This window comes from Anolis sagrei, chromosome 1 (genome assembly GCF_037176765.1).
Source record: "Anolis sagrei isolate rAnoSag1 chromosome 1, rAnoSag1.mat, whole genome shotgun sequence".
Taxonomy (NCBI): Eukaryota; Metazoa; Chordata; class Lepidosauria; order Squamata; family Dactyloidae; genus Anolis; species Anolis sagrei.
In genome coordinates, this window is record NC_090021.1 from 286363695 (window position 1) to 286388069 (window position 24375).

At 41.0% G+C, this 24375-nt stretch overlaps 1 protein-coding gene across 5 annotated transcripts in view; it reads right to left on the reverse strand.

Annotated features, from left to right (window-relative positions):
• Positions 1-1275: 1275 nt before the first annotated feature.
• The window catches only part of MIDEAS (mitotic deacetylase associated SANT domain protein), a 106943-nt gene continuing 83843 nt past the window's right edge, over positions 1276-24375 (reverse strand). For 4 of the 5 annotated variants that reach the window (XM_060761155.2, XM_060761146.2, XM_060761164.2 and 1 more), the window contains exons 8-13: positions 22947-23022; positions 19861-19949; positions 16758-16907; positions 14910-15110; positions 12889-13106; positions 1276-9226 (exon numbers count right to left, since the gene is read on the reverse strand). In XM_060761155.2, coding sequence (XP_060617138.2) covers positions 8995-9226; positions 12889-13106; positions 14910-15110; positions 16758-16907; positions 19861-19949; positions 22947-23022 — 966 coding nt within the window. In that variant the 3' untranslated portion in view covers positions 1276-8994. Of the gene's footprint in view, positions 9227-12884; positions 13107-14909; positions 15111-16757; positions 16908-19860; positions 19950-22946; positions 23023-24375 lie in introns of those variants that run through there. The other variant, XM_067462813.1, reaches the window with a different exon arrangement.

Consider the following 24375-nt stretch of genomic DNA (forward strand, 5'->3'; position numbering starts at 1 on the left):
CCTGCAGAGCTGTGCAGTTTCCATCCACATAAACAAAGTCAGCTCAGTTCATAGGCCTGAGACATAAGTGTGTCTCAGAACAAGACTTAAAGTGGTGGTGTGGGGGCTTGTACTGGTCCAAACCATTGGCTACCAGTCTCACCAATTTCCATAAAAATAGTTGTAGTCAATAGGCATAAATATGTTTTTTCCCCCCTTGGCACATTAGAGAGAAATAAAATCTGTCACATATCAGGAAACTTTAGAAATACTGTTTTAGAGCATAGTTTTGCATAAATTAATAGGGGGCAGTGGTTGAAATTCTATGGCATGTATTAATGCATACACATTCAGAATTGTTTCATATTTACAATCCCTACATAGCTCCTAGTTTCAGGATTACGTAGGGACTGTGAAATCCCGTCCCCAATCCCCATTTAGCAAACCTTTTCAATCTAGCTTGCTCTCTGCTAGCAATGATAGGAGTTGCAGTGATGAAATTGTGAGTCCAGGAGGTGGGAGCTCAAGCCAGGAGATTGCAGCAATAGTATCACAATCATGACCAAGTAATATTTGTGAACATAGAATAGTTATGGGCTGGGCTTTAGCACTGCTGGTAAATCACCAGCAATGATAAGATCTATCAACCGAAAGGTTGCCAGTTTGAAGCCCCGGGTCAATATGAGCACTCGACTGTCAGCCCAGCTTGCTGTTTACCTAAGCAGTTCAAAAACAGCTTGAGCTTTAATTAGAGAAATTAGGTACCGCTAAAGCAAGCAGGGGAGGTATTTTACGACACCACAAAGAAAAAGATCAGAAAATGCTCACTGACTAATAGGAAGGAGGAAGTCCTGATGGCTCTTTGTCATAGAGGATGGAGTGACAGTATCCCTCTGTGGCTGGGTTCAAGCACAAGCTCCAAGGCGCCAAAAAAGCTGGACATCGACACAACGTATCTCCTTTCTGTTCTGTCTCTGTCCTGTCTATCCAAAACGGCACTGAATGTTTGCCATGTATGTGTACTGTGATCCGCCCTGAGTCCCTTTGGGGAGATAGGGTGGAATATAAATAAAGTGTTATTATTATAATATTTTATTAAGAGCTGAAATAGTATATTGGCCAATATGCTCAGTCAAAGGTCAAGCAGTGAAGCAGATGACAAAGTTCTCCCACCGTTTTTTTAAAAAAAGAACATGTTGCACATGTTGCTTTTAAACCTTATTTAATTTTTTAAAAAAGGTTTAAAAAGATAAAATGGAACATCCAGAAGTAAATAAGTTACACGAGTACATTAAATCACATCAGCAAGACTTTTTTAGTGTATTAATATTTTGTAAATAAAAAAGCACAAAAATAAATTGTCTTGTCTATCACATCTGTACACAAGAGGTATATAATAATACTTTCGTATGTACAATATTATAATACGTAACAGTCTTTCTTTTTTTTAAAAAAAGTGCAGCAAATACACAAGAGGCCGTTCTTGCTCATTTGTTAAAATAAAAGCTCTATATTTTTTTTAATAAAAGCATTTGTACAAATAATTAAAAATAGACAGTTCTGTACAGTAGACCAGAAAGCTTCAGCATTACAAATTATAAACAGACTCCAGGAAAGTCAATTTGTGCCAAATCTGAACTTTAGGAGAACCACCACAAAAGCTCAAAAAATACAGAGAGAGAGGGAGAGAGATTTTTTTTTTAAAAGCACTATAATATTTTAAAATCCGACATACAATGATATCTTTACAAATGTATATTCACCTCTCTCTAAACAGAAGCAGCTGGGAGACTTTATAGGTTCAGCTGTTGACTTAAATCCCATGTTCCAGAAAATATGGCAGGAGAGAAATGGGGAGAAGGAAAGATAAGAAGATGGCAACAGGTGCAGTCCATCATCGCAAAAAAGCTTGGACAGGCATCCCAAGCGGGCCCCAAAACGAAGCAGAAGTTGCATAATCCTCAGCACTTGGAGGGCTTCAGCTCTAGCACAGCAACACACAGAGCAGGTGAAAGAAACAGCTGAACTAACACAGAAAATGTTCAACTCATTTCAGAAGAAAGCAGGCACACATGAGCTGCTTCTCCCTCTTCCAGAGACAACAAATTCTTGGAGGCTAGTTGCACAAACATGCACTTTAGAGAAGGGTCTCAGGGCAGAAAACACTGAGAGCAAGAAAGGATTCAACACCAGAAGAATCACTTATTTTAGACACATATGGGCATGCTTGCTCTTTCAGCATCTTTGTAGATTATGCCAGTTAACAATTATAAAAGCCACCAATGGCTATAGGTCACTGATTCTCAACCTGTGGGTCCCCAGGTGTTTTGGCCTTCAACTCACAGAAATTCTAACACCTGGTAAACTGACTGGGATTTCTGGGAGTTGTAGGCTAAAACACCTGGAGATCCATAGGTTGAGAGCCACTGCTATAGGAGGTCTTATGGACAACATGGAAAATACTCGAGTCAACATACAGAGGAACACACTTCAAGGGTACTGTGGCTCTCAATGCTTATTGGCTCAACAATACACTGGGAAAATAGTTCTGCTGGGAAACAATCTGGATATCTTGTTTGGCCATTTGGATACCTTTCATTATAAGAGAAACAACTACAGTGAACAAATGAATGCTTTATCAGCCTCTCTCTTCCTGGTCTTACTAACCACCTCATAAGACCCATCAATACACAGTCAATCTTCCAAATTTGTTGGGATAGGGATCCTTGTAAAAGTGAACAACTGTGAACAACATTATAGCTGAGTTGTTGTGTGTTTTCCAGGCTGTATGGCCATGTTCCAGAAGCATTCACTCCTGACGTTTCACCTGCACACCTAAAAACTGCCAGGCCATCAAATGCTGATCGAGGTAGCCAATTGAAACATTCACACCTACCTCCAACAGACAAGAGTTTTTTCTCCCACCCTGGACTTTCCACAGATATATAAATCCCATTTTCCTAATTTCCAACAGACCTCACAACCTCTGAGGATGCCTGCCATAGATGCAGTTGAAACGTCAGGAGAGAATGCTTCTGGAACGTGGCCATACAGCCCAGAAAACACACAACAACCCAGTGATTCTGGCCATGAAAGCCTTGGACAATACAACACTATAGTTTTTTTTTTTAAGCTGATGGAACATCTCTCTCTAGCAATTTTTGTTACCAGCACAACTCTGTGATTGGAAGCTGATATCAGAATTGCACTGGAGAACCTAGAAAGAACATTGAGATCAACTCTGTGAATCCGCAAAAGTTAAATCCGCAAATGTAGACCTGCCAAGCTGAAGCATGCAGCTGAATGACAATGTATTAGAAAACTATAATAGAGCTAAATCTGTCATTCCACACAGTCTTCAAAGAAATATTTCAAAATTTAAGTGCTTTATCAAACGAGGCAATTTGTTACAAGAACAGGCAGGCTTTTAACTAAGCCGAGGCCTGCATTTCAAAGACTGCAACCAAGTGCACATTTGTTTGATCTTCAGCAGGAAAGGGGTGAAATGTGTAGCCATGCCTATTAAATCTAAAATTAGCTCAAGTAATTAGTAAAGGTAAAGGTTTCCCCTGACAATAAGTCTAGCCATGGGGGTTGGTGCTCATCTCAATTTCTAAGCCAAAGACACCTCCAAGGTCACGTGGCCAGCATAACTGCATGGAGCGCAGAATAGCCTTATACAATACACACACCTTTCAGGTGTGCCACAAATTACAAACATACAGATGTTTTTGCAAGTGGCCTATGGGCAGAATTATAACTGTAATCACAGCCTCTGAAGATGGTTGCCATAGATGCAGGGAAACGTCAGGAGAGAATGCCTCTAGAACATGGCCATATAGCCCGAAAAACCTACAACAACCCAAGAATGAATGTCTTTATTGACTGGGATAATACATAGAGATGATGCAATGGAGTCTCAAGTTATTTTGTGACAGTGCTACTCAAAATGGTGGTCTCTGGACCACTTTTCACCCATAGGCAATAGGCTATCAGTCCACGGTGAGCTTCCAATAAAAAGTTAGAGCCAATGGGCACAAATACTGTGCTAATTTCTGGCACTGGGACAGAGAATCCTGCAATTTCATCAAATACCATAAGAAGCACTTTTCTAGAAACCAGAAAATGCAGATTAATAACAAAAACAATAGTGACAAGTATGTATGATATAAGCAAAAGTTAAGCAATGGGCTCCAAGGCAAAGATGTAATGTGAAGATGTGGCTAAGCAATTCAGAGACATGTATGGTACCTTTGGAACTCAAGATGCCACAGGCAATTTTCTGGTCAGGACTGGGGTGAGTACGTTCTAGCACTCTTGAAAGTTTTCAGTCTTAGGGCTGAAATAACCAAATAAAGATGGGCCCAAAATGGCTCACAGATTCAGACACAACAGCTAAAGGCCAATATTTATTTCTGTGTATCCAGTTCATTATTTATTCAAGCTGAACCTTCAAAATCTTTGCTTGAGCCTGAAACGACCCAAAGAAGAGTTACATTTTTGGACTACAATTCCCAGGATCCCACCAAATGTGTGGCAGAATCGTAATGGAAAATGAGTATTTCCAATTCTGGGCATAAAACTGAGAACTCTGGTCACACAAGAATTCCCACTAGACCAGTGGTTCTCAACCTTCCTAATGCACGACCACTTAATACAGGTCCTCATGTTGTGGTGACCCCCAACCATAAATTTATTTTCGTTGCTAATTCATAACTGGAATTTTGCTACTGCTATGAATCATAATGTAAATATCTGATATGCAGGATGTATTTTCATTCACTGGATCAAATTTTGCACAAATACCAGATATGCCCAAATTTGCATTCTAGAGAGGTTGGGGGGCTGATCTTGTCATTTGGGAGTTGTAGTTGGTGGGTTGTATAGTTCACCTACAATCAAAGAGCATTCTGAACCCCATCAATGGTAGAATTGGGCTAAACTTGGCATACAGAACTCCTATGACACAGAAAATACTGTTTTCTGATGGTCTTTTGTGACCTCTCTTATACCCCCCTGGCGACCCCGCCAGGGGTTCCGACTCCCAGGCTGAGAAACACTGCACTAGACATACTGATCCTGTTTGCCCCAATACTGACTTTCTCATACTGATCTTGTGAAACGGGGGGCTAAGAAATGCATGTGATTTAAGGCCAAGGATGTAGTAGCCCCCCTTCTCCAACATAAGGGATAACCATGAAAGGAAAGTATGAATTGTTGGTGATAAAAATAATCCAGTTCTGTTTTTCCCAAACAAACAAACTGCAACTAGTAAGGTAAAGGTTTTCGAGTGACATTACGTCCAGTCGTGTCCAACTCTGGGGATTGGGGCTCATCTCCATTTCTAAGCTGAAGAGCGGCATTGTCCGTAGACATATGGCCAGCATGACTGAATGGAGCGTCATTACCTTCCCGCTGGAGTGGTATCTATTGATCTACTCTCATTTGCATGTTTTCAAACTGCTAGGTTGGCAGAAGCTGGGGCTAACAGCGGGAGCTCACGCTGCTCCCCTGATTTGAACCTGAAACCTTTTGGTAAGCAAGTTCAGCAGCTCAGCAGTTTAACCCACTGCACCACCAGAGGGCTCCTAACTGCAACTAAGTCCCCCCTCCCCTTTTTTTTGTCGTGTCAGGAGCGACTTGAGAAACTGCAAGTCGCTTCTGGTGTGAGAGAATTGGCAGGCTGCAAGGACGTTGCCCAGGGGACGCCTGGATGATTTGATGTTTTTATCATCCTTGTGGGAGGCTTCTCTCATGTCCCGCATGAGGAGCTGGAGCTGATAGAGGGAGCTTATCCGCCTCTCCCCAGATTTGAACCTGTGATCTGTCAGTCTTCAGTCCTGCCGGTAACAGGGGTTTAACCCACTGCGCCACCGGGGGCTCCAAAAGCAATGAAATGGGACTTAAAAATCAAGACTTTCAATGGATGATTTTCCTTTCATAAAAAGAGAGATAGTCATAATTAATTTAACTAGATAATGCCCTTAAAGTTGGGACACATCCTAATCCACCCACATAAAGAAATATTTTCCATCCTGCTATGGCCCTGCTTTACAAGATATTATGTTACTCACCTATTGCAAAGTTTAACACATATATTTTTCCATCATTATTAGTATTGTTATTCATGTATCTCTATCAGCAAATATTTTCAAAGAGGCTACCCTTTTTGTTCTATAACCACAAATGAACTCCAAAGTGCTCTGTGCCAGACTGTGATTCCATTGGGAAGACAAATGCCTTTCTTGAAACCAAACCTTTCTGCAAATTGTTCCCTACATACTTCTTTATTTCAAGAAATTGCCTTCTGCCTGCTTGGTCTGCTAAATACCAGAAAATCCACTCAATGCTAGGAATTGATAGTTTCAATATAGTTCCCACTTTCCAAGGCAAATCCCCCTCTGCTAAAAAGCAATTTTTTGCTTATGGTCCTTCCTTCCAGGACATTAAAAAGGCCAAGAAAATCTTATCCTGCTGAAGTTTTGTAGTGAACAGCTGAAGAATAATGCTAAACCTACTTTAATCTGAAATAAGTAGAGGCTCACCGCAAGAAATAAATGTCTCAAAAGGTTTGTGCAAAGATTTTGAGGCTGGAACGCCAGAATGGTGTAGTGACTAAAATGCATGACTGTGACTTGGGAAATCCGGCTCAAGACATGAAATTCGCTTGCTGACTTTGGCCGTCAATCTGACCAACAGCACAGGATTTGTTGTGAGGATAAATAGGGGAGAAATAAAATCACATATGGTTCATTAAATCTTATAGGAAAGGTAGGTGGTATTGCCATTCTTGAAATTTTAACTGTAACTGTATACAAATGGGGGGAAATGCACCCCTCCCCAAATCACCAGGATTCGAGCTTTTACTTCAATTAAGGAGTGTTATTCTGACATGCTGGAAGGACCCACTTAAGGAGCACATTGTAATTTGTCCTAACATGTTATATCTGAAAACTATAAGTGTCAACCTATATAGATTGGCAGTGGTCCTCCACAGTCTTGGGGATACAAATATATTTACCCAAAACCCATTAACTCAGTGTTTTTCAACCTTCCTAATGCTGCAATCCCTTAATACAGTACCTCATGTTGTGGTGAACCACACTATAAAATTATTTTCGTTGCTACTTCATAACTGGAATTCTGCTACTGTTATGAATCATAATGTAAATATCTGATATGCAGGATGTATTTTCATTCACTGGACCACATTTGGCACAAATATTTAATAAACCCAATCTGATGGGATTGCCGGGGAGGGGGGGTTGATTTTGTCACTTGGGAGTTGTAGTTGCTGAGATTTATAGTTCACCTACAATCAAAGAGCCCCTTGAACCCCACCAATGTTAGAATTGGGCCAAACTTCCCACACAGAACTCCCATGACCAACAGAAAATACTGGAAGTGTTTGGTGGGCACTGACCTTCAGTTTTGGAGTTGTAGTTTACCTACATCCAGGTAGAGCACTGTGGTCTCAAGCAATGATAGATCTGTACCAAACTTGGCACGAATATTCAATATTCCCAAATGTGAACACTGGTGGAGTTTGGAAAATAGACCTTGACATTTGGGAGTTGTAGTTGCTGGGATTTATAGTTCACCTACAATCAAAGAGAATTCTATACCCCAACAATGATAGAATTGGGCCAAACATCCCACAAAAAACCCCATGATCAACAGGAAATACTGTGTTTTCTGATGGTCTTTGGCGACCCCTCTGACCCCCCAGGGGTCCCAACCTCCATGTTGAGAAACGCTATTTTAAACAGACCAAGGTTCCTTTCCAAACTTCCCACACAGAGCCTCCATGCCTTGAAGGAACTCACTAGCATGAGCCTCCCTCCAGCCTTGCATGCTCTCCTTTATCCACACATGTGCACCATGCGCTGCCATGCGTCGAGCACGCCTGCTCTCCCCTCCTTGCTAGGAGTTTCAGAAAAAGATCTCTCCTTGGCTGAGAGGCCAGCCAATCACAGCAGAGGAAGGTTTTAGGTGGGAGGATTTGCTGTCTGTTTCCAAAAAGGATAAGAAGGATAGGCGGAGAGATCTTCAGCCTTCTCTGCCAAAGGGTTCCTAAGCCCATCTGAAATATTTTTTCTGATGGTCTTTGGCAACCCTTCTGAACCCCCCTTGCCACAGGGGTCCTGACCCCCAGATTGAGAAATGCTGCATTAACTCAAGATCTTTTCCACTGACAATGCCAATGGTCCTTGTAAACAATCATATGTGCTCTGCCCTGGTGCTAGAAACATCTCAGTAGTTCAGCTTTCAAGTGCAGTCTGCATGCCCTTTGTAGGTAGCATAATAAATTATGGAATTTTTAATTCAATAGTGGATGCCAGTTCTGATTTTTTTTTGTGTTTTTAAGGGCTGTTTTCCCCTATAATCTTAGGGAGATAATTCATTAATCACTGCCAGACTTTCATGGAGACCTACATGCTGCAGAAAATAAATGCTTGTGTGATTGGACAGAGAAAAACATATACCAGTTGTAACCCTAGCTAAAAAAAAAGCTGCGATTTTCACTGAGGTTGCATAAGAAAGAAAACTCAAGAAAAAGAAGGAAGCAGGCAGAAAGTAAACATTATAAATTCCTAAAGTTGTACAGAAAAATCCTCGAAGCAAGTTTCATCCACATCCAGATGCCTCAGTAGATCTCTCTCAGATTTGGATGGCCAGGCTTACTGTCATGATTCTTGGCAAGAACAAGGAAGGGTGGTTTGAGCAAAAATAAAATAAAATAAAATGAATTCCATTCCATAGTTAGGTGCTGAAACAGTTATTTATAAATAAAGTGATTCATAAAAATTTGGTTTTCTTTAAAAAATATAAATTTCAGAGTCACACCTTTTCTTTTACGCTCCACCAGTTCAAGATAATCTGTGTTGGCAAAGCGAGGCAAGAAGTGGAAGCAAGAGGCCCAGAGCCGTCTTCCACTGAGGAACAGCACAGGCAATCGACAAAAACATATCCTGAGGGTCCGAGACTTTGGCCTTGACTGTGGTGGGGCCTTTGCTAGACCTCCCCATCTTCATCTGAGCTGCTGTTGTTGCTGCTCCCGCTGCTGCTCCCGCTCTCGCCGCTCCCCGCTTGCCGGGCCTGGCTCTGAGCCGCCTCTGCTGCCGCTGCCTCTGCTGCCGCCGCCTCTGCCGCTTCCTTCTCCCGCTGTTTCAGAGCCGCAGCCTTTTTTTCCTGCTCAGCATGGCTTTTCATGTGGGCGCTGCGACTTTTCACCTTATAGAAGATTCTGCAATGGACAAAAAAGCAGCTTATTCTACTGGCATTGGTTTATACTCAAAATATAAACACATGTAGCTGTGGACAAGTCTACATAGGGACCACCAAATGCAGCATTTCCCAAACACGAATCAAGGAACATGAAAGGCACTGCAGACTACCAGAGAAGTCAGCCATAGCAGAGCACCTCATGAACCAACCTGGATGCAGCATATTATTTGAGAACACAGAAATGCTGGACCACTCTAACAACCACCACGTCAGACTACACAGTGAAGTCATTGAAATCCACAAGCATTTGGACAATTTCAACAGAAAGGAAGAAACCGTGAAAATGAACAAAATCTGGCTACTAGTATTGAAAAACTCTAAAATCATAACAGTACATAAAGAACACTCAAAAACAAGGGAATTCCAGACAAGAAACAATCTGGGCCAGCTAATCATCTCCAAACAAAGGATTCCCCCAGGCAGTAAGAAGCCAGACCTTGAATCTGCTAGGCCATTCAATGCTACTCAAGGTAATCAATTGCAACGTTCACATTTGCCTCCAACAGATAAGAATTATTTCTCCCACCTTGGATATTCCACACATATATAAACCCCACTAGCTCAGTTTCCAACAGACCTCACAACCTCTGAGGATGCCTGCCATAGATGTGGGCGAAATTTCAAGAGAGAATGCTTCTGGAACATGGCCACATAGTCCGGAAAACTCACAACAACCTATAAACATATTTTTAAAGCCTCAAAAGGCCTAGCTAATTTCCCCTGAAATAACTCTTTGTACCACAGTCACGTGCCACTTGAGTGTTATTAAGTGTTAATCTGGCTCCAGTAAATGATGTCATTCATGAGTCGTCCACCTTTAATGGTCCAGGAGGCAGGGAGAAATGATCTCATTACCAAAGTGGGCCATTTCACATTTAGAGGAAGGAGTAGGATTTTCTCTTCTTGACCAGTTCTACAAAATGGGTGGAAGTCAGGTAGGCATAGGCACAGGGACCAGGAAGAGACAATGTTCTCTTCTGCAGTCAATGTTGATTCTGAGTCATCTCAGAATTAACTTTATGGGGGAAAGTGCTTGGGGATGAGGTTAGTCTTTGCTAACAGGTTAACATCCTATATAGGTTTGGACTGAACATTTATTAATCTGCAAACATATGGGAGTTTAAATTATCAAAAATATACATTAAAAGCTCATGACAGTTCTAGTCTTCAAATATTTATTTATTCCTTTAAATCATCTGCATCCAACTTCCTAATACTATTTATTTATTTATTTACAATATTTATAGTCCACCCTTCTCACCCCAAAGGGGACTCAGGATGGATCACAGGACACTCAATGCTGTTGATACACTGACAAGACTGACAACTGTACATAGATAGACCTCTATACACAGACTTGCCCCATCTTTGGCATCTTGGAGGCTTGTGCACAGTTCTGGCCACAGGGGGGTGCGGTCGCTCCATTTCCCCTGCCGAAGAGCTTTGTTTGTAAACTTCCTCCTTGATCAAATCACCAGCATTTTCTGGCATTTCCTTATGGGTGCCTTAAATACTGCCCCACTTTAAGCGGTATCTCTTTATCTACTCACATTTTGCTCTCAAACTGCCTAGTAGGCGCGACTAAAGGCCAGGAGTTCACCTTGACCCAGGCTTCAAACTTTCAACCTTTTGATTGGCAAGATTTACTGCAGCTGGTGATTAACCTGCTGTGCTAAAGCCCGGCACATATTCAATTTAGATTACATACCTGATTTTCTTCTCACCATTTATTAACTTCCATCCACTTCTAACCCTAACCAAAACACCACTACTCCCATATTATAAATAAGACAGACTGGTAAGCTTCTAATCCAGTGGTTCCCAGCCTGTGGCCTGTGGTCCCCAAGAACTAATATTTGGTCCGAGGTCTCACCATTACTACTCCATTACAACAAGAGTGACCAGTCTTGCGAAACCCTCTTATAGTACCAAGGCAATGGGGATGTTGGGAGGGGAGAGACTGACTACCCACGAAAGGCATGACAACAAGCCTTCTGACCACTGCATCTCCTCCTCCCTCATCGAGTGGAGCTGTTCAATGTGGCGTCTGGAAGCGGGGGGCACCTTGGTGTCTTCATTTTTAGGCCTGTTCCTGTTCGAAATAGCAACCTTCCAAGCCTCCACTAACTGTTTGTTAATGTATATAATTGTTAGCCTGCATTCTATGCGTATGTTGATTTGCCAGTTTGGCTTACCTCTTTGATGTGGGAAGAGTTATAGATGTGATTGTACTGGGCATGTGCAAACTCAGGACTCCATTTTTTTCCGTTTGCTTTTGGACTTCAATGAGGTAGATGTGTGTTCATGGACTTCAATGTAGTATGTCTGCTTACTACTTCATTGGAGGTGGATGTGTGTGCTCATGGACTTGAGTGAGTGCAGATATACTTAGACAATTCAAGACTATGTGCCTATATGGTGATTATGAATCTACAAGTTTGTTAGTAAACCAAATGTGTTGTTTTTCAAAGAAGACTACTTTGTTTTGTCCCTTGAGTGCATATGTTTTGAATAAGAGGTATTAAGGGAGTGTGTATAATTTTGGGCAACAGCAAATTACAACTGCAAATTCTACTTCAAGCAGCCATCCTCTGCTAACCAGATATATTGTTGTAGTGGACTGTCTTTATCCTTGGCCGTTTAAAGACATGGTTCCTCAGTTTAACAGTTGAGCTGTCTGTGTGCTATTACATTAATGTTTTTATGGATATCACTTGTCTTAAGGTTTGACTTTTAACAAGGTCGTACCATTCTTTCGACTTGTGGTTTTCAGGTGGTCTCTAAGTTCATAAAGATTCACATTTGCCAAACGGAGGTGACAACATTTTCCCTTTGCAAAAAGGTTATTGTGCACTGGAATTTCAAATAGATTATCGACTTCCCAATAGTTCCTAGGGTTATTTGGGGTGCTGATTCAGAAAATTGCATTAGATAGACCACATCAGCTCTAGATTATTAAATATGGTTTTCTGTGGGCGAGGAGATGGCGACTACTGGATGGCATATGTTCTGTATCAGAAACTAGAGCTGATGTGGTTTGTCCAATGCAATTTTCTGAACCAGCACCCCAAATAACCAAACCAAATCTAAAGTTGACCAAAAACTGATTCATAACCCATTTAGTACGAATGTTGGAGAGTGGTTCCTGGTCAAAAAAAGGTTGGGAACCACTGTTCTAATCTAACATTCTCTATAGACAACAGGCATTCCCCATCTAATTTTAATCAGTGAGACATGGAAGTCTGTGTAAGTTAAACAAAGGCCAATTGATAGTATCTTAATAATAAGCATACCTCTTCAACCCTGATATGATAATACAATAAAGATAAAAATGAATTAGTTGGATTTCTGCGGAAATGCTCCTCCAAAACATTCTTGAAACATGTTTCTGTCTTCATAGGAATCAGTCAATTAATGCCAGGACAATATTGACACTTCTGAACTAGGAAATGACATCCAAGTATCAGGAAGCGCAGAAAAACTAAGCATAATTTTAAAAAATACAGCAGATATATCTTTTAAAAAAACACGCAGAATAACGTTGCCATATTAATTACTTCTGGTTATATTGAAGGAGTACTAAAACCTTTCTTCACTGGTTCAGAGTCCTTCTACTCTTACCTGCCACACTTTTTACATGGATATTCTTCCCCTTGGTTCTGGACTTTGTTGGCAGTCTCTTGTTTGGGCTTTGGCTTTCTTTTTTTCTTCTGTGCAGGAGGAGAAGTCTTCCGATATTTAATTGGCGCCTCTTTCGCCCTCCTTGAGCTTCTGCCCCTGGACTCTGCTGCTCTTGGACCACCGGGATCTTGGTGCCTTTCCGTAGGGAGATTGCCAACCTTCCGAGGAACAGAGAATGATTACAAGTTAATTGTTGCTGACCAATGTCCAGAGTCTGGGGCCCTTCCACACAGCCCTATATCCCAGAATATCAAGGCAGAAAATCCCACATTATCTGAGTGTAGATTCAGATAACCCAGTTCAAAGCAGATATTGTGAGATTTTCTGCTTTGATATTCTGGGATATAGGGCTGTGTGGAAGAGCCCAAGGAATTACCATCAAAAAAATTAATGGGACATGAAATATGAGGAAATTTTTTCAATGACCAAAGTATGGGAATATAATTAATTAGTGGAAAGCCCAGTGTGAATTGGTTTAATGTAGAACAACATGGGAAACCTCAGATACCACAGGCAAACAAATTGTAATATTCTATTTATCATATTACACATTATTACAAACATTTCTTCTGCACAATATTGAATTAAGTTCGTAATAAAGATAAACTTTTGTTGCTGTTTCATTCTTTTTTTCATTCATTTTACAAATATGTACTTTTGTAACTTCAAGGTGAGACCACTATTATGTACAGTTTCCTGTGAAGTAAGGGCCGGGCTTTAGCACACCAGGTTAACCTCCAGCTGCAGTAAATCTTGGCAATTGATAGGTCCTTAATACAACATCACTTGGCTTCGGTTGATGAAGGGTTTAATGCCAGTTAAACTAAAACTATCATGTTTTTCCTTTTTTGCCTTTCTCGCTAGCTAAAGAGACCCAAGCAATGCTACTTTTCTTCATGGACATTTTTTCCAGTCTCTTGATTATTTTGACTTCTTTTCTTATTTATTTATTTATTTATTTATTTATTGCATTTATTGACCGCCCCTCTCAGCCCGGAGGCGACTCGGGGCGGTGAACAACAACAAAGAAGACAGTGTACAGCGGGTCTAGACATACAAAACAGACAAATACAACACAACATATACTTAAACTAAAAATCCGCTTCGTCAAGTCCTGGGGTCATAGCCAAAATTCGCAGTCCTAATTCATTCCAGTGTCAATTAACTATACTTAGTTGAAGGCCTGCTCAAAGAGCCATGTTTTTAGGCCCCTACGGAAGGCCATCAAGGAGGGCGCCTGTCTAACTTCAACCGGGAGAGTGTTCCACAGCCGGGGGGCCACCACCGAGAAGGCCCGCTCCCTCGTCCCCGCCAAACGTGCCTGTGAGGCGGGCGGGACCGAGAGAAGGGCCTCCCCGGATGATCTCAAGGCCCTCGTGGGCTCGTAGGCCGAGATGCGGTCTGCAAGGTATTTTGGGCCGGAACCGTTTAGGGCTTTGTAGGAAAGCACCAGCACCTTAAATTGGGCCCGGTAGCAGATCGGCAGCCAGTGGAGTTGGGACAGCAGAGGCGTTGTATGCTCTCTGCGTCCAGCTCCCGTTAACAACATAGCTGCCGCGCGCTGGACTAGCTGAAGCTAGTCTGTACCTTTTCTGGTTCTACAAACTTTTACAGATGACAAGAACTGTATTTATTATTCCAAGTCTTGGTGAGACATGATTTCGTGACAGATGACATGTTAAGCCCCCTTCTACACTGCCATGTAAAATCCAGATTACCTGCTTTGAACTGGATTATATAGCAGTGTAGACTTACACAGTTCAAAGCAGATAATGTGGATTATCTGTATTGATGTGGATTATATGACAGTGTAGAAGAGGCCTTAGTGGCAGCTTCATTTCAATGCATTTTCTAATTTGGTCCAACATGGAATCTTCCTTTTTTTTAAAATGATAGCCACAGCCTGAATCCATCAAAATTCCTAGAGTCGCTTGGCAGGAAGCCAGTCATAAAACGCATACCTGGTCCTCTATATGTGACGTCTGTGCAGGTTTGGGAGGCACAGCGTTGCTGCTCTTGTCATACGACTCGTCTCCTTCTACCACTTCCTCTTTTATAACCACTTCATTCTGCACTTCCCTTTCATCATCCTCATCTTCAGTGTTTTCATAATCTTCATTGTATGTTCTGGGAGGAAGCGTTCGGGTAAGCCTATGGGAGCTCTTTAAGAAGACAGAAAAAAGTGGGAAAAATTAAAAGTTAGTGAAGGAAAGAAAAGTTAGCTGTGGCAGTAGGATTGCCAGAAAAGTTATCTTCTAGTACAGAAAAGTTATCTTCTAGTACAAGTGTTTTGGACTTCAACTCCCACAATTCCTAACAGCCTACTGGCTGTTAGGAATTGTGGGAGTTGAAGTCCAAAACACCCGAAGGGCCCAAGTTTGCCTATGCATGCTCTGGTACCTTTAATGGTTATGTAAAGATAAAACTTTTCCCTTGACATTAAGTCTAGTTGTGCCCAACTCTGGGGGCGGGTGATACTCATCTCCATTTCTACGCTGAAGAGCAAGCGTTGTCCATAGACACCTCCTAGGTCATATGGCTGGCATGACTGAATGGAGCATCATTGCCTTCCCATCGAAGTGGTACCTATTGATCTACTTACATTTGCATGTTTTCAAACTACTAAGTTGCCAAAAGCTAGGGCTAACAGCGGGAACTCACTCCGCTCCCTGGATTCAAACCGCTGATCTTTTGGTCAGCAAGTCTAGCAGCTCAGCGGTTTAACCCACTGTGCGTGTGTAGAAGAAGCCTTTTCAATAGCTGTCGCTTGCTACTTTGCTATCAAGTAGCACCTGCTGAAATTCTCTTTTCTAGTCATTTAATAAAACTAGAGGCACCATGTCTCCAGTTCAATCTGGTATCATTAAGTACCTACCATACTATTGCTTTAGAAAAAACTAGTCTCTTCCACAAATATTTATTTATTTACCTTATTTATATCCTGCCTTTCTCTACCCCAAGGTATTTATCTCCTGCCAAGGTATTTATTTCCGCACTACACAGTTGTAGCACTATAATTCCACTGCCCTGTCTGTGTCCTTTGGAATCCTGGATTTTGCAGTTTTGTGAGATGCTAGGGCTCTCTGGCTTCCCTAAATGGCAAACCACAGGATTTAGGGCTATGAACTCACTTTAACTGTCATGGCAATCTATATAAATAAAAACGTAATGTTTGTTTGTGGGATTAACATAACTCGAAAACCACTGGACAAATTGATACCAAATTTGGACACAATACACCTATCAGGCCAATGAGTGACCATCACTCATAAAAAACACTGAAAAACACAGCAGAAGAGACTTAAAAAGCCAAAAAATAAAAAATACAACACATGCACAAAACCACATATATACACAAACACACATATAAACAAATATATACACACATATACGCATATATACACACACAAAACACATATGCACAGACTGGGCCACAGCAACCGTGGCAGGGGACAGCTAGTATTCTATGAAATCCTGTGGTTTGCCATTTAGGGAAGCCAGAGAGCTCTAGCATCTCACAAAACTGCAAAATCCAGGATTCCAAAGGACACAGACAGGGCAGTGGAATTATAGTGCTACAACTGTGTAGTGCGGAAAGCACCCCATGACATCAGGAGAACCTGACTATCCAACCAAGCTTTGATCCATACCATTTCAACAGCTCCTTCTGACAAAATTCAATTACAGCTCTCAAATAAAGTTATCCCATTGTTTAAAAAGTGAAGTACTTTGGGCTTTATTGACTTCTGGGGAATTTTACAGGTATCCAACATGTTTTTTATTGCCACCACCAACACTCAGCAGGTTACCTTTATATCGACTTCTGCTTCATCTTTAACCGTTCTTTCACTGGTTGCATCAACATCTCCAAAGATTAAGGTCCCATTCCGACCTATTTTGACTTGCTTTTTGTAAGTATAATAGAACTCCACACACTGAGCCACAGATTTGGTTTTTATCTGGAATATTGGAAAGGGAGGGGAAGGACAACAGAGAGCAGGGAGAGAAGAAAGACAAATAAATAGCACACAACTCCACGCAGTATATTCACAGTCCTCCGACAAGACAGTTCTCACAACTCTGGACTCTTCCAGATCTATCCTTCTTGAGAGCTGGAATACACTGGGTTCTGGGGGAAGGTACATATCCCAACAATGTACACAACACAGGAAAGAGGTTGGCGTCAAGCACTATAGGCACATCCAGATTTAATTCTTACCCATCTGGGTATTTCCACATTAAATATAAACAGCACACTTCAGTTCCAAGAAACGGCTTCCCAACTTTCATTTTTCTCTTATCTCTGACCAGTGTTTGTAGATAAGAGAAGAGGAAACATGTGAACCACATGGGTAATCCCTGGTCAAAATATATAGGGGCTCCACTCCTATAACCAGGCCTGCACCGTTCTCAAAATGTTTTCGGTTTCAGAAAGTGCTAGACATGTGCAAGCAGGGGTGGGTTGGGGGTTACTATAATTCAACACCCATTACCAAGTATTTTCTGGAACCGCGGTCGTTAAATCCTTGTGCTGGCTAAACTTCTGACCTGAAGGGCAGCAGTTCTAATCAGACAGGGTGAGCTCCCATCTGTCAGCTCCAGCTTCTCATGTGGGGACATGAGAAAAGCCTCCCACAGGATGGAAACACATCCGGGCACACCCTGGGCAACGTCCCTGCGGACAGCCAATTTTCTCACACCAGAAGTGACTTGCAGTTTCTCAAGTCACTTCTGACATGATTTAAAAAATCCACGTATTTTGCCACTATACAGACGTTTTCCTATGTTGAGATGGATGCAATAAAATGCATCATATAAGCTAACACTGGAAGTCTACCGAATCTCCATATCTCATCTTAATAAGGCAAGAGCTTGTCCCATTGAACAAACAAAAATTGGGCTGCTGGATGGATGAGACAGCTTTTTTCTGGAGTGGTCACTCAATAATAGAACCACTTCATAAAGAAAAGTGCTAGGTAGCTTCACTCCTGCTGAGTTTTTAAAACAAGCAGTGAAAACAGTACTTCTTGTGATTTTATAGGATTGCTTAATTTGTTCTGTATGTAATTGCTTACTATATTGATTTGTAGTTTTCCTTGACTCTTTTGTTGTGGGAGGGGCTGCAGACCATGTGTCAGATCTGAGATTCTTCAGGGCTCAGACTCCATTTTAGAAGAATGTATTGTTGAAGGCTTTCAGGGCTGGAATCACTGGATTGTTGTATGTTTTTCGGGCTGTATGGCCATGTTCTAGAAGCATTCTCTCCTGACATTTCACCTGCATCTATGGCAGGCATCCTCAGAGGTTGTGAGGTCTGAGACCTCACAACCTCTGAGGATGCCTGCCATAGATGCAAGCGAAACGTCAGAAGAGAATGCTTCTAGAATATGGCCATACAGCCCGAAAAACCTACAACCCATTTTAGAACAGTTTGCCTCAGATTTCAGTAGGAACCGTATGCTTCAGACTTCAATGCAGGAGCAGCATGCTTAGAGATTTTAATAGAAACAGATGTATGCTTTTAGAAGTTAGTTGAAACAGATTACAGAGTCTCTACTGGACTCTCAAAATGGAGAGATGATTTGGACTGTGGACCGTTGATTCTAAGAAAGATGCCCTGTTTTACCTACACAGATATAAGCATTCAAATCTATTTGTAACTGGCTTGATGGGAAAAGTACCTGTATGCTGAATACATGAAGTTTGTGAATAAACCAACTATGTTACTTTTAAAGAAGTCTGCTTATTTTGTCTCTTGAGAGCATGATTTAAAGGTAAGTATATTTTATGGGAGAGTAGATGTTTTGGGACAACAAAGAACACTTCTGAAACTCTGTTATACGTGTGTGTGTGTTTTGTGCACTGGCATATCTTTGTCCCTAACAGTTCAAAGGCATATTTAGGACATCAGTATAACAGCTGAGAAACCTAATTTCCTTGCATGAATGCCATTTTCCCAAAAGGTTATGGCTCTAACAGGTCATGCTTTTACCAAGAGGTTATGGCATCATTTTTTCAAAAGGTTATGACTTCTAATAAGGCGATGCCTTTCCAAAGATCATAAAGATTCCAACAGGGTATGGAGATTTCCATTTTCTAAAAATTGCAAGTACAACCAGGCCTCTGTATCCACCAATTATGTATCAATGGATTCAACTATCCGCAGTTTGAAAATACTGAAAAAATCCAGAAGGCAAATCTTTTCACACTTTAAATGGGGACCATTTTACTACACTATCCTATCGCATGGGGCTTTGTCATCCACACATTTTGGTAATCCTGGGGAGGATGACAAGGGTCCACATCACTTAGAGAGGGCCCAGCAGGTCAAAACAAATGACACAAGTGCTTTTAATAAACAAACAAATAAAGGATGAATGAGCCTTGTGGCTATGCATGCAGCTCCAATGCTACTTGCTTTATGAAGTTGAACAAGCTAACTAACCAGGAACCTTTCAACTGAATATAATTTCTGGATTCATCTACAACAGAAAACCAGCTTCAGGGGAAAACAGAATATTAAGATGTGGTTTGAAATTGGTGTAATACTTTATTCCAAAGCTATTAAACATAGATTTCTAATTAAGATGAAACAGGAAACTATAGCTAGATGAAAAGCAGTTGCTTTGTCTACTCCTGTTGTAAAGGGGAATGAATGAGCTATACATACACCCAAACAACTAATTTAAATTTCATCAGATAAGCCAAAATATTTTATACTTCTCTGATTGTCTGACTCGAGTCATTAAAATGGCTACTATTTCAGTTTCATACTGCAGCATTACATAATGAAATTGCTTTGCTCCAGTATGAAGTAAACACTCAGGTCAATTATTGAGTGACATCTCCATGAGTCTTGGAACCAGAGATCAATGCTCTTGAAGTGCATTAGGAAAATGACAAACAACTTACAAGTTTTTGAACAAGGAAGAAGTCTTTCTTGTAGATGGCAATTCCCTTATTGAAGAGCTTTTTCTCAAGAGCAGTCCACCGATCTGATCCTAAAAGGAAAGAGAAAAGACAACAATGCTTCATAAATATTAAATACTGTTGAGAAAGGTATCACCGGAACATCTCCATTAGCATATCTGAGTTGCATTTAGTGCTTCTGCATCTGAGCCAGAGGATAGAGTTTTGTTCATTCCATATTTGTTTTTTGCCTTAAATTTAAGCAATGTTGAAGAAGTACATTGTTATCTTTAAATTTCTGCTGGTAGTGAAATAAAAGTCAGTAACAAGCAAAACTTAAAAATAAAGGACGTTTCAATATTCTTTCTCAAATGTTTTAGGTCAAGTATCTGTGGTACCTGGGAAGAAAAAATAATGGGGTATATATATTGTTTGGGGGCCACTGGTGGTGCAGTGGGTTAAACCGCTGAGCTGCTGAACTTGCTGACCAAAAGGTCAGCGGTTCAAATCCAGGGAGCAGGGTGAGCTCCCTCTGTTAGCCCTAGTTCCTGCCTTCCTAGAAGTTCAAGAATATGCAAACGTGAGTAGATCAATAGGTACCGTTTCTGCGGGAAGGTAATGGCGCCCCATGCAGTCATGTTGGTCAAATGACCTTGGAGGCGTCTACGGATAACGCTAGCTCTTTGGCTTAGAAATGGATACAAGCATCACCCCCCAGAGTCAGATACGACTAGACTTAATGGCAGGGGAAACCTTTACCTTTTTACATTGTTTATCAAAGTTCTTTCTCACACTATAGTTGGCCCCCAATATTTACAGATTTTGTATCCATGGATTCAATGATCCATGGCTTGAAAATCATTGAAATCATTGAAAAATCAAACCTTGATTTTGCCATTTTATATAGGGGCATGGTTTCATTACGTCACTGAATACAATGTGACTTCAGTATCCATGGATTTTGGGATCCTCAGGGATCCTGAAACCAAGCCCCAGTGAATAACAAAGGGTCCAATGGACACAGTTATGGCACCTTGACACCACTTCAACTGCCGCAGCTCCATCTTAGAGAATTCTGGGATTTGAGGTTTTGTTAGATATTTAAAATACTGTACTATGCCTGAAAGGTTTAATGCAGGCATGGACAAACTTGGGCCCTCCAGATGTTTTGGACCAACTCCTACCATTCCTAACAGCCCTTTCCTTTCCTTTCCTCCCTCAGCCACTTCTCCTTCAACTAGATGACTGCCCTTTATTCCAGTATGTTCCCTTTAGAAGTGAGCTCTAAAGGTGATAATCTACAACAGTAGTTCTCAACCCGTGGGTCCCCAAGTGTTTTGGCCCACAAGTCCCAGAAACCCCAGCCAGTTTACCAACTGTAGGGATTTCTGGGAGTTGAAGCCAAAACATCTGGAGACCCACAGATTGAGAACCACTGCTCTACAAATTTTGAATGATTTTAAAAACTGTAGTCCAATATATATTGTCACCTATACTGGTTTGAACTTAAATAAAAAAAGGATAACGTTCACATCCCACAACCTGTGAATACTATATGCCAGGAAGAAACATAAACACACAGAGAGATGAGCTACATACATACATACATGCATGCATGCATACATACATAGTGTGTGTATATTAGTAGAACCATGTAAACATAATACTCTAATCAAGGACACAATTCAAACATTAATGATGCAAATACCATGAGCTTTGTTTTAATTTTGGAGAGTAAACTGAAGCTCTTTTGAAGGGAACGCTAAAGGCCCCAATAAACTATCATTCCAAGTTTCCGGAGTAGAATAAAAACGCACATGGTTTAAATATCAACACTTTGGTAATGGTCTTAGAAACGTCTTCAATTTTCTACTGCAAGAGTGATTAAGATTCCAGTAGGAGTAGATTATGGTAAAACAGGGATGGGTTTTAAATGGAAAATAGGTAATACTTGCACAGTAATTAATTCAAATTTAACTTAGGACTCTATTTAAAATGTTTTATGACAAGATTCATCATTCTTTCAAATTTACACATGCATGCAATATCAAGGTTTCTTTAGCATCATTTCTAAAAGTAGAGCACACTGTAGTAAGCCATGCATTGAGTACATGTTGTCATAGATACTCCACAATCTGGATGAAAGCATTTTGGTTCCACGGGGGGAAACATCACGTAGAAAGAAGAAATGGATTAATTGGAATGTTGCCTGGTAACAGTGTACACTTTGGGTAATGTTATACACTACAGTTCCTATGGTACCTGAGAAGAAGGATTTCGTAAGGAAGAATACCTTATGAAATGCAGTTCAGGGACTGGATTGGGAGCGCTCAAGCACACTAGTCTAACAACACAGGACAAAATGGCAACTTTTGGGATTCCTTGGACTGGAGTCTTGACATGTGAAGTGAGATCAAATGGATGTAATTGTGTAGTGCCAATATAATTTAAGTCTCTCTCCTGGATCAGGACTAAAAGTTCTCTTATGCCTAAACAGTAAGGATCCAGGAAAGAAAGGAAAAAAGGACAAGCAATGTCTACTACTCGGAGCCGCGGTGGCGCAATGGGTTAAACCTTTGTGCTGCTGAACTGCTGACCTGAAGGTTGGCTGAACTGCTGACATGAAGGTGAGCAGTTTGATCTGCGAGATGGGGTGAGCTCCTATTTATCAGTCCCAGTTCCTGCCAACCTAGCAGTTTGAAAACATGTGAGTCGATAAATAGGTACCATTTCGGTGGGAAAAGGCAAAGAGAGAATCCAAGCAATCTTGCTGGCCACACAATTCAATGTCAACACAGGCTCCTCGGCTTGAAAAATGGGAGAGAGCATTTCACCAGAGCCAGAGATGAAGCACTGCCTGCAGAAGCCGGAAATTAAATGGGAAGGAGAAGCCTCTCCCTTTGTTTGTGTTTATGTGTCTCATTGTTTATGACTGGAAAGGCATTGGATGTTTATCTATGTATTTAAATGCTGTAATCCGCTCTGAGTCCCCTAAGGGAGAAGGGCAGAATATAAGGTGTATTATTATTATTATTATTATTATTATTATTATTATTGCTACTATTACTACTACCTTGTTTCCAACTTACCTGTATAGTGATAGTCTACCAATGGATGGTTGGAAGACCTCACAGACTTCTTCAGCAGCAGTTTGGTCAGAGCACTCTGAGGGTAAACACACAAAAAACCGTGAGTTATGGTGATGCTTAAATATACCCACTAACTTCGTAAGAGCTCCTCCCTGAATCCAGGTCGGAAAATGTACTTTTTGGGACTAACACCACCAGAATTATCCAACATGGTCGTGCCTGCTGTAATTCTTGAAGTTGTATCTTTACGAATCTCCTCCTTCTACTGAGGGGGTGTCTAAAAAATATTATCCAGAGGATGATATTTAGTCTCTCCCTTCAGATTCAATTTAACGCTCTTCACCTACCAGAAAATACTTATTTGAGAGATAATTGATTAATTCCCCTTCCTCCTACACCAAACTATTATCTCATTTGATAATGGTCCTTGCCAGCACATGCCCAATTAAAGAATTCCCGTGCAGGGATTTCCACCTTAATTAACAACTCTCTGCAGTGCCAGTTAACACCCATGATTAATCATTCAATTTATTCCAGTGCCAGTAAATAGTATTTCAAAGCAACTAGACAAATACAGGCCAAAATAAATCCAAACCTTTCAGGAAATCAACTCCTATCACCAGGATTTATGCAGGACATAAGCAGGAGATATCACTACACTTGTCTTTTGGAAAGCATTTGTGATTTGAAAGTATTTATCAGTTCTCTTTCTTTTGGTGTTACTATTGATAATTTAAAGACAAGTTTCCACAAGCAACATACATGTTTACCATCTGAGTCCTTCTACACATTTGTATTTTACAGTATTTTATCTTTTCACCTCAGCAAGCAGGAGTCCAAAAGTGGCAGGCTAAAATCCAGCACCTCAATAAGTGGCTGAAACCAGATGAGAACCTTCCTTCTGGGCACACAGAAGAGTGGACGACCTGGAGGGCTCACAAGATGCAATGCCAACCCTAAGAAATGGGTCCACAAAGTGGAGTCCACAACAAACGAGTGTGGAGAAAAGCAAATCACAAACCACCTACTACAATGCAACCTGAGCCCTGCCACGTGCACAATGGAGGGCCTTCTCACTGTGACACCAGGGGCACCCCAAGTGGCCAGCTCCTGGTCAAAGAGCATTTAGCATAATGCCAAGTTCTTAAAAAAAACTTTGTGTTTTAAAATACATTTTAACTGTACCCTCAACTTGCTTCTGATATGATAAATAATTATTTATCATGTCAGAAAAGATTTCTATCTTTTTAACACTGCACAGAGATCTCTGCCTACAAAAGTATACAATAAATGAAATGCAATTTACAGATGTATATCATGCCTTTCCATGGAGTCAGTCCTCCATATCCACAGATTCAACCATCCACAAAGCCTGGCTGGTTGCAGGGCCAGCTAACACCTCCCAACAAAGGATCCCCCAGGCAGCAAC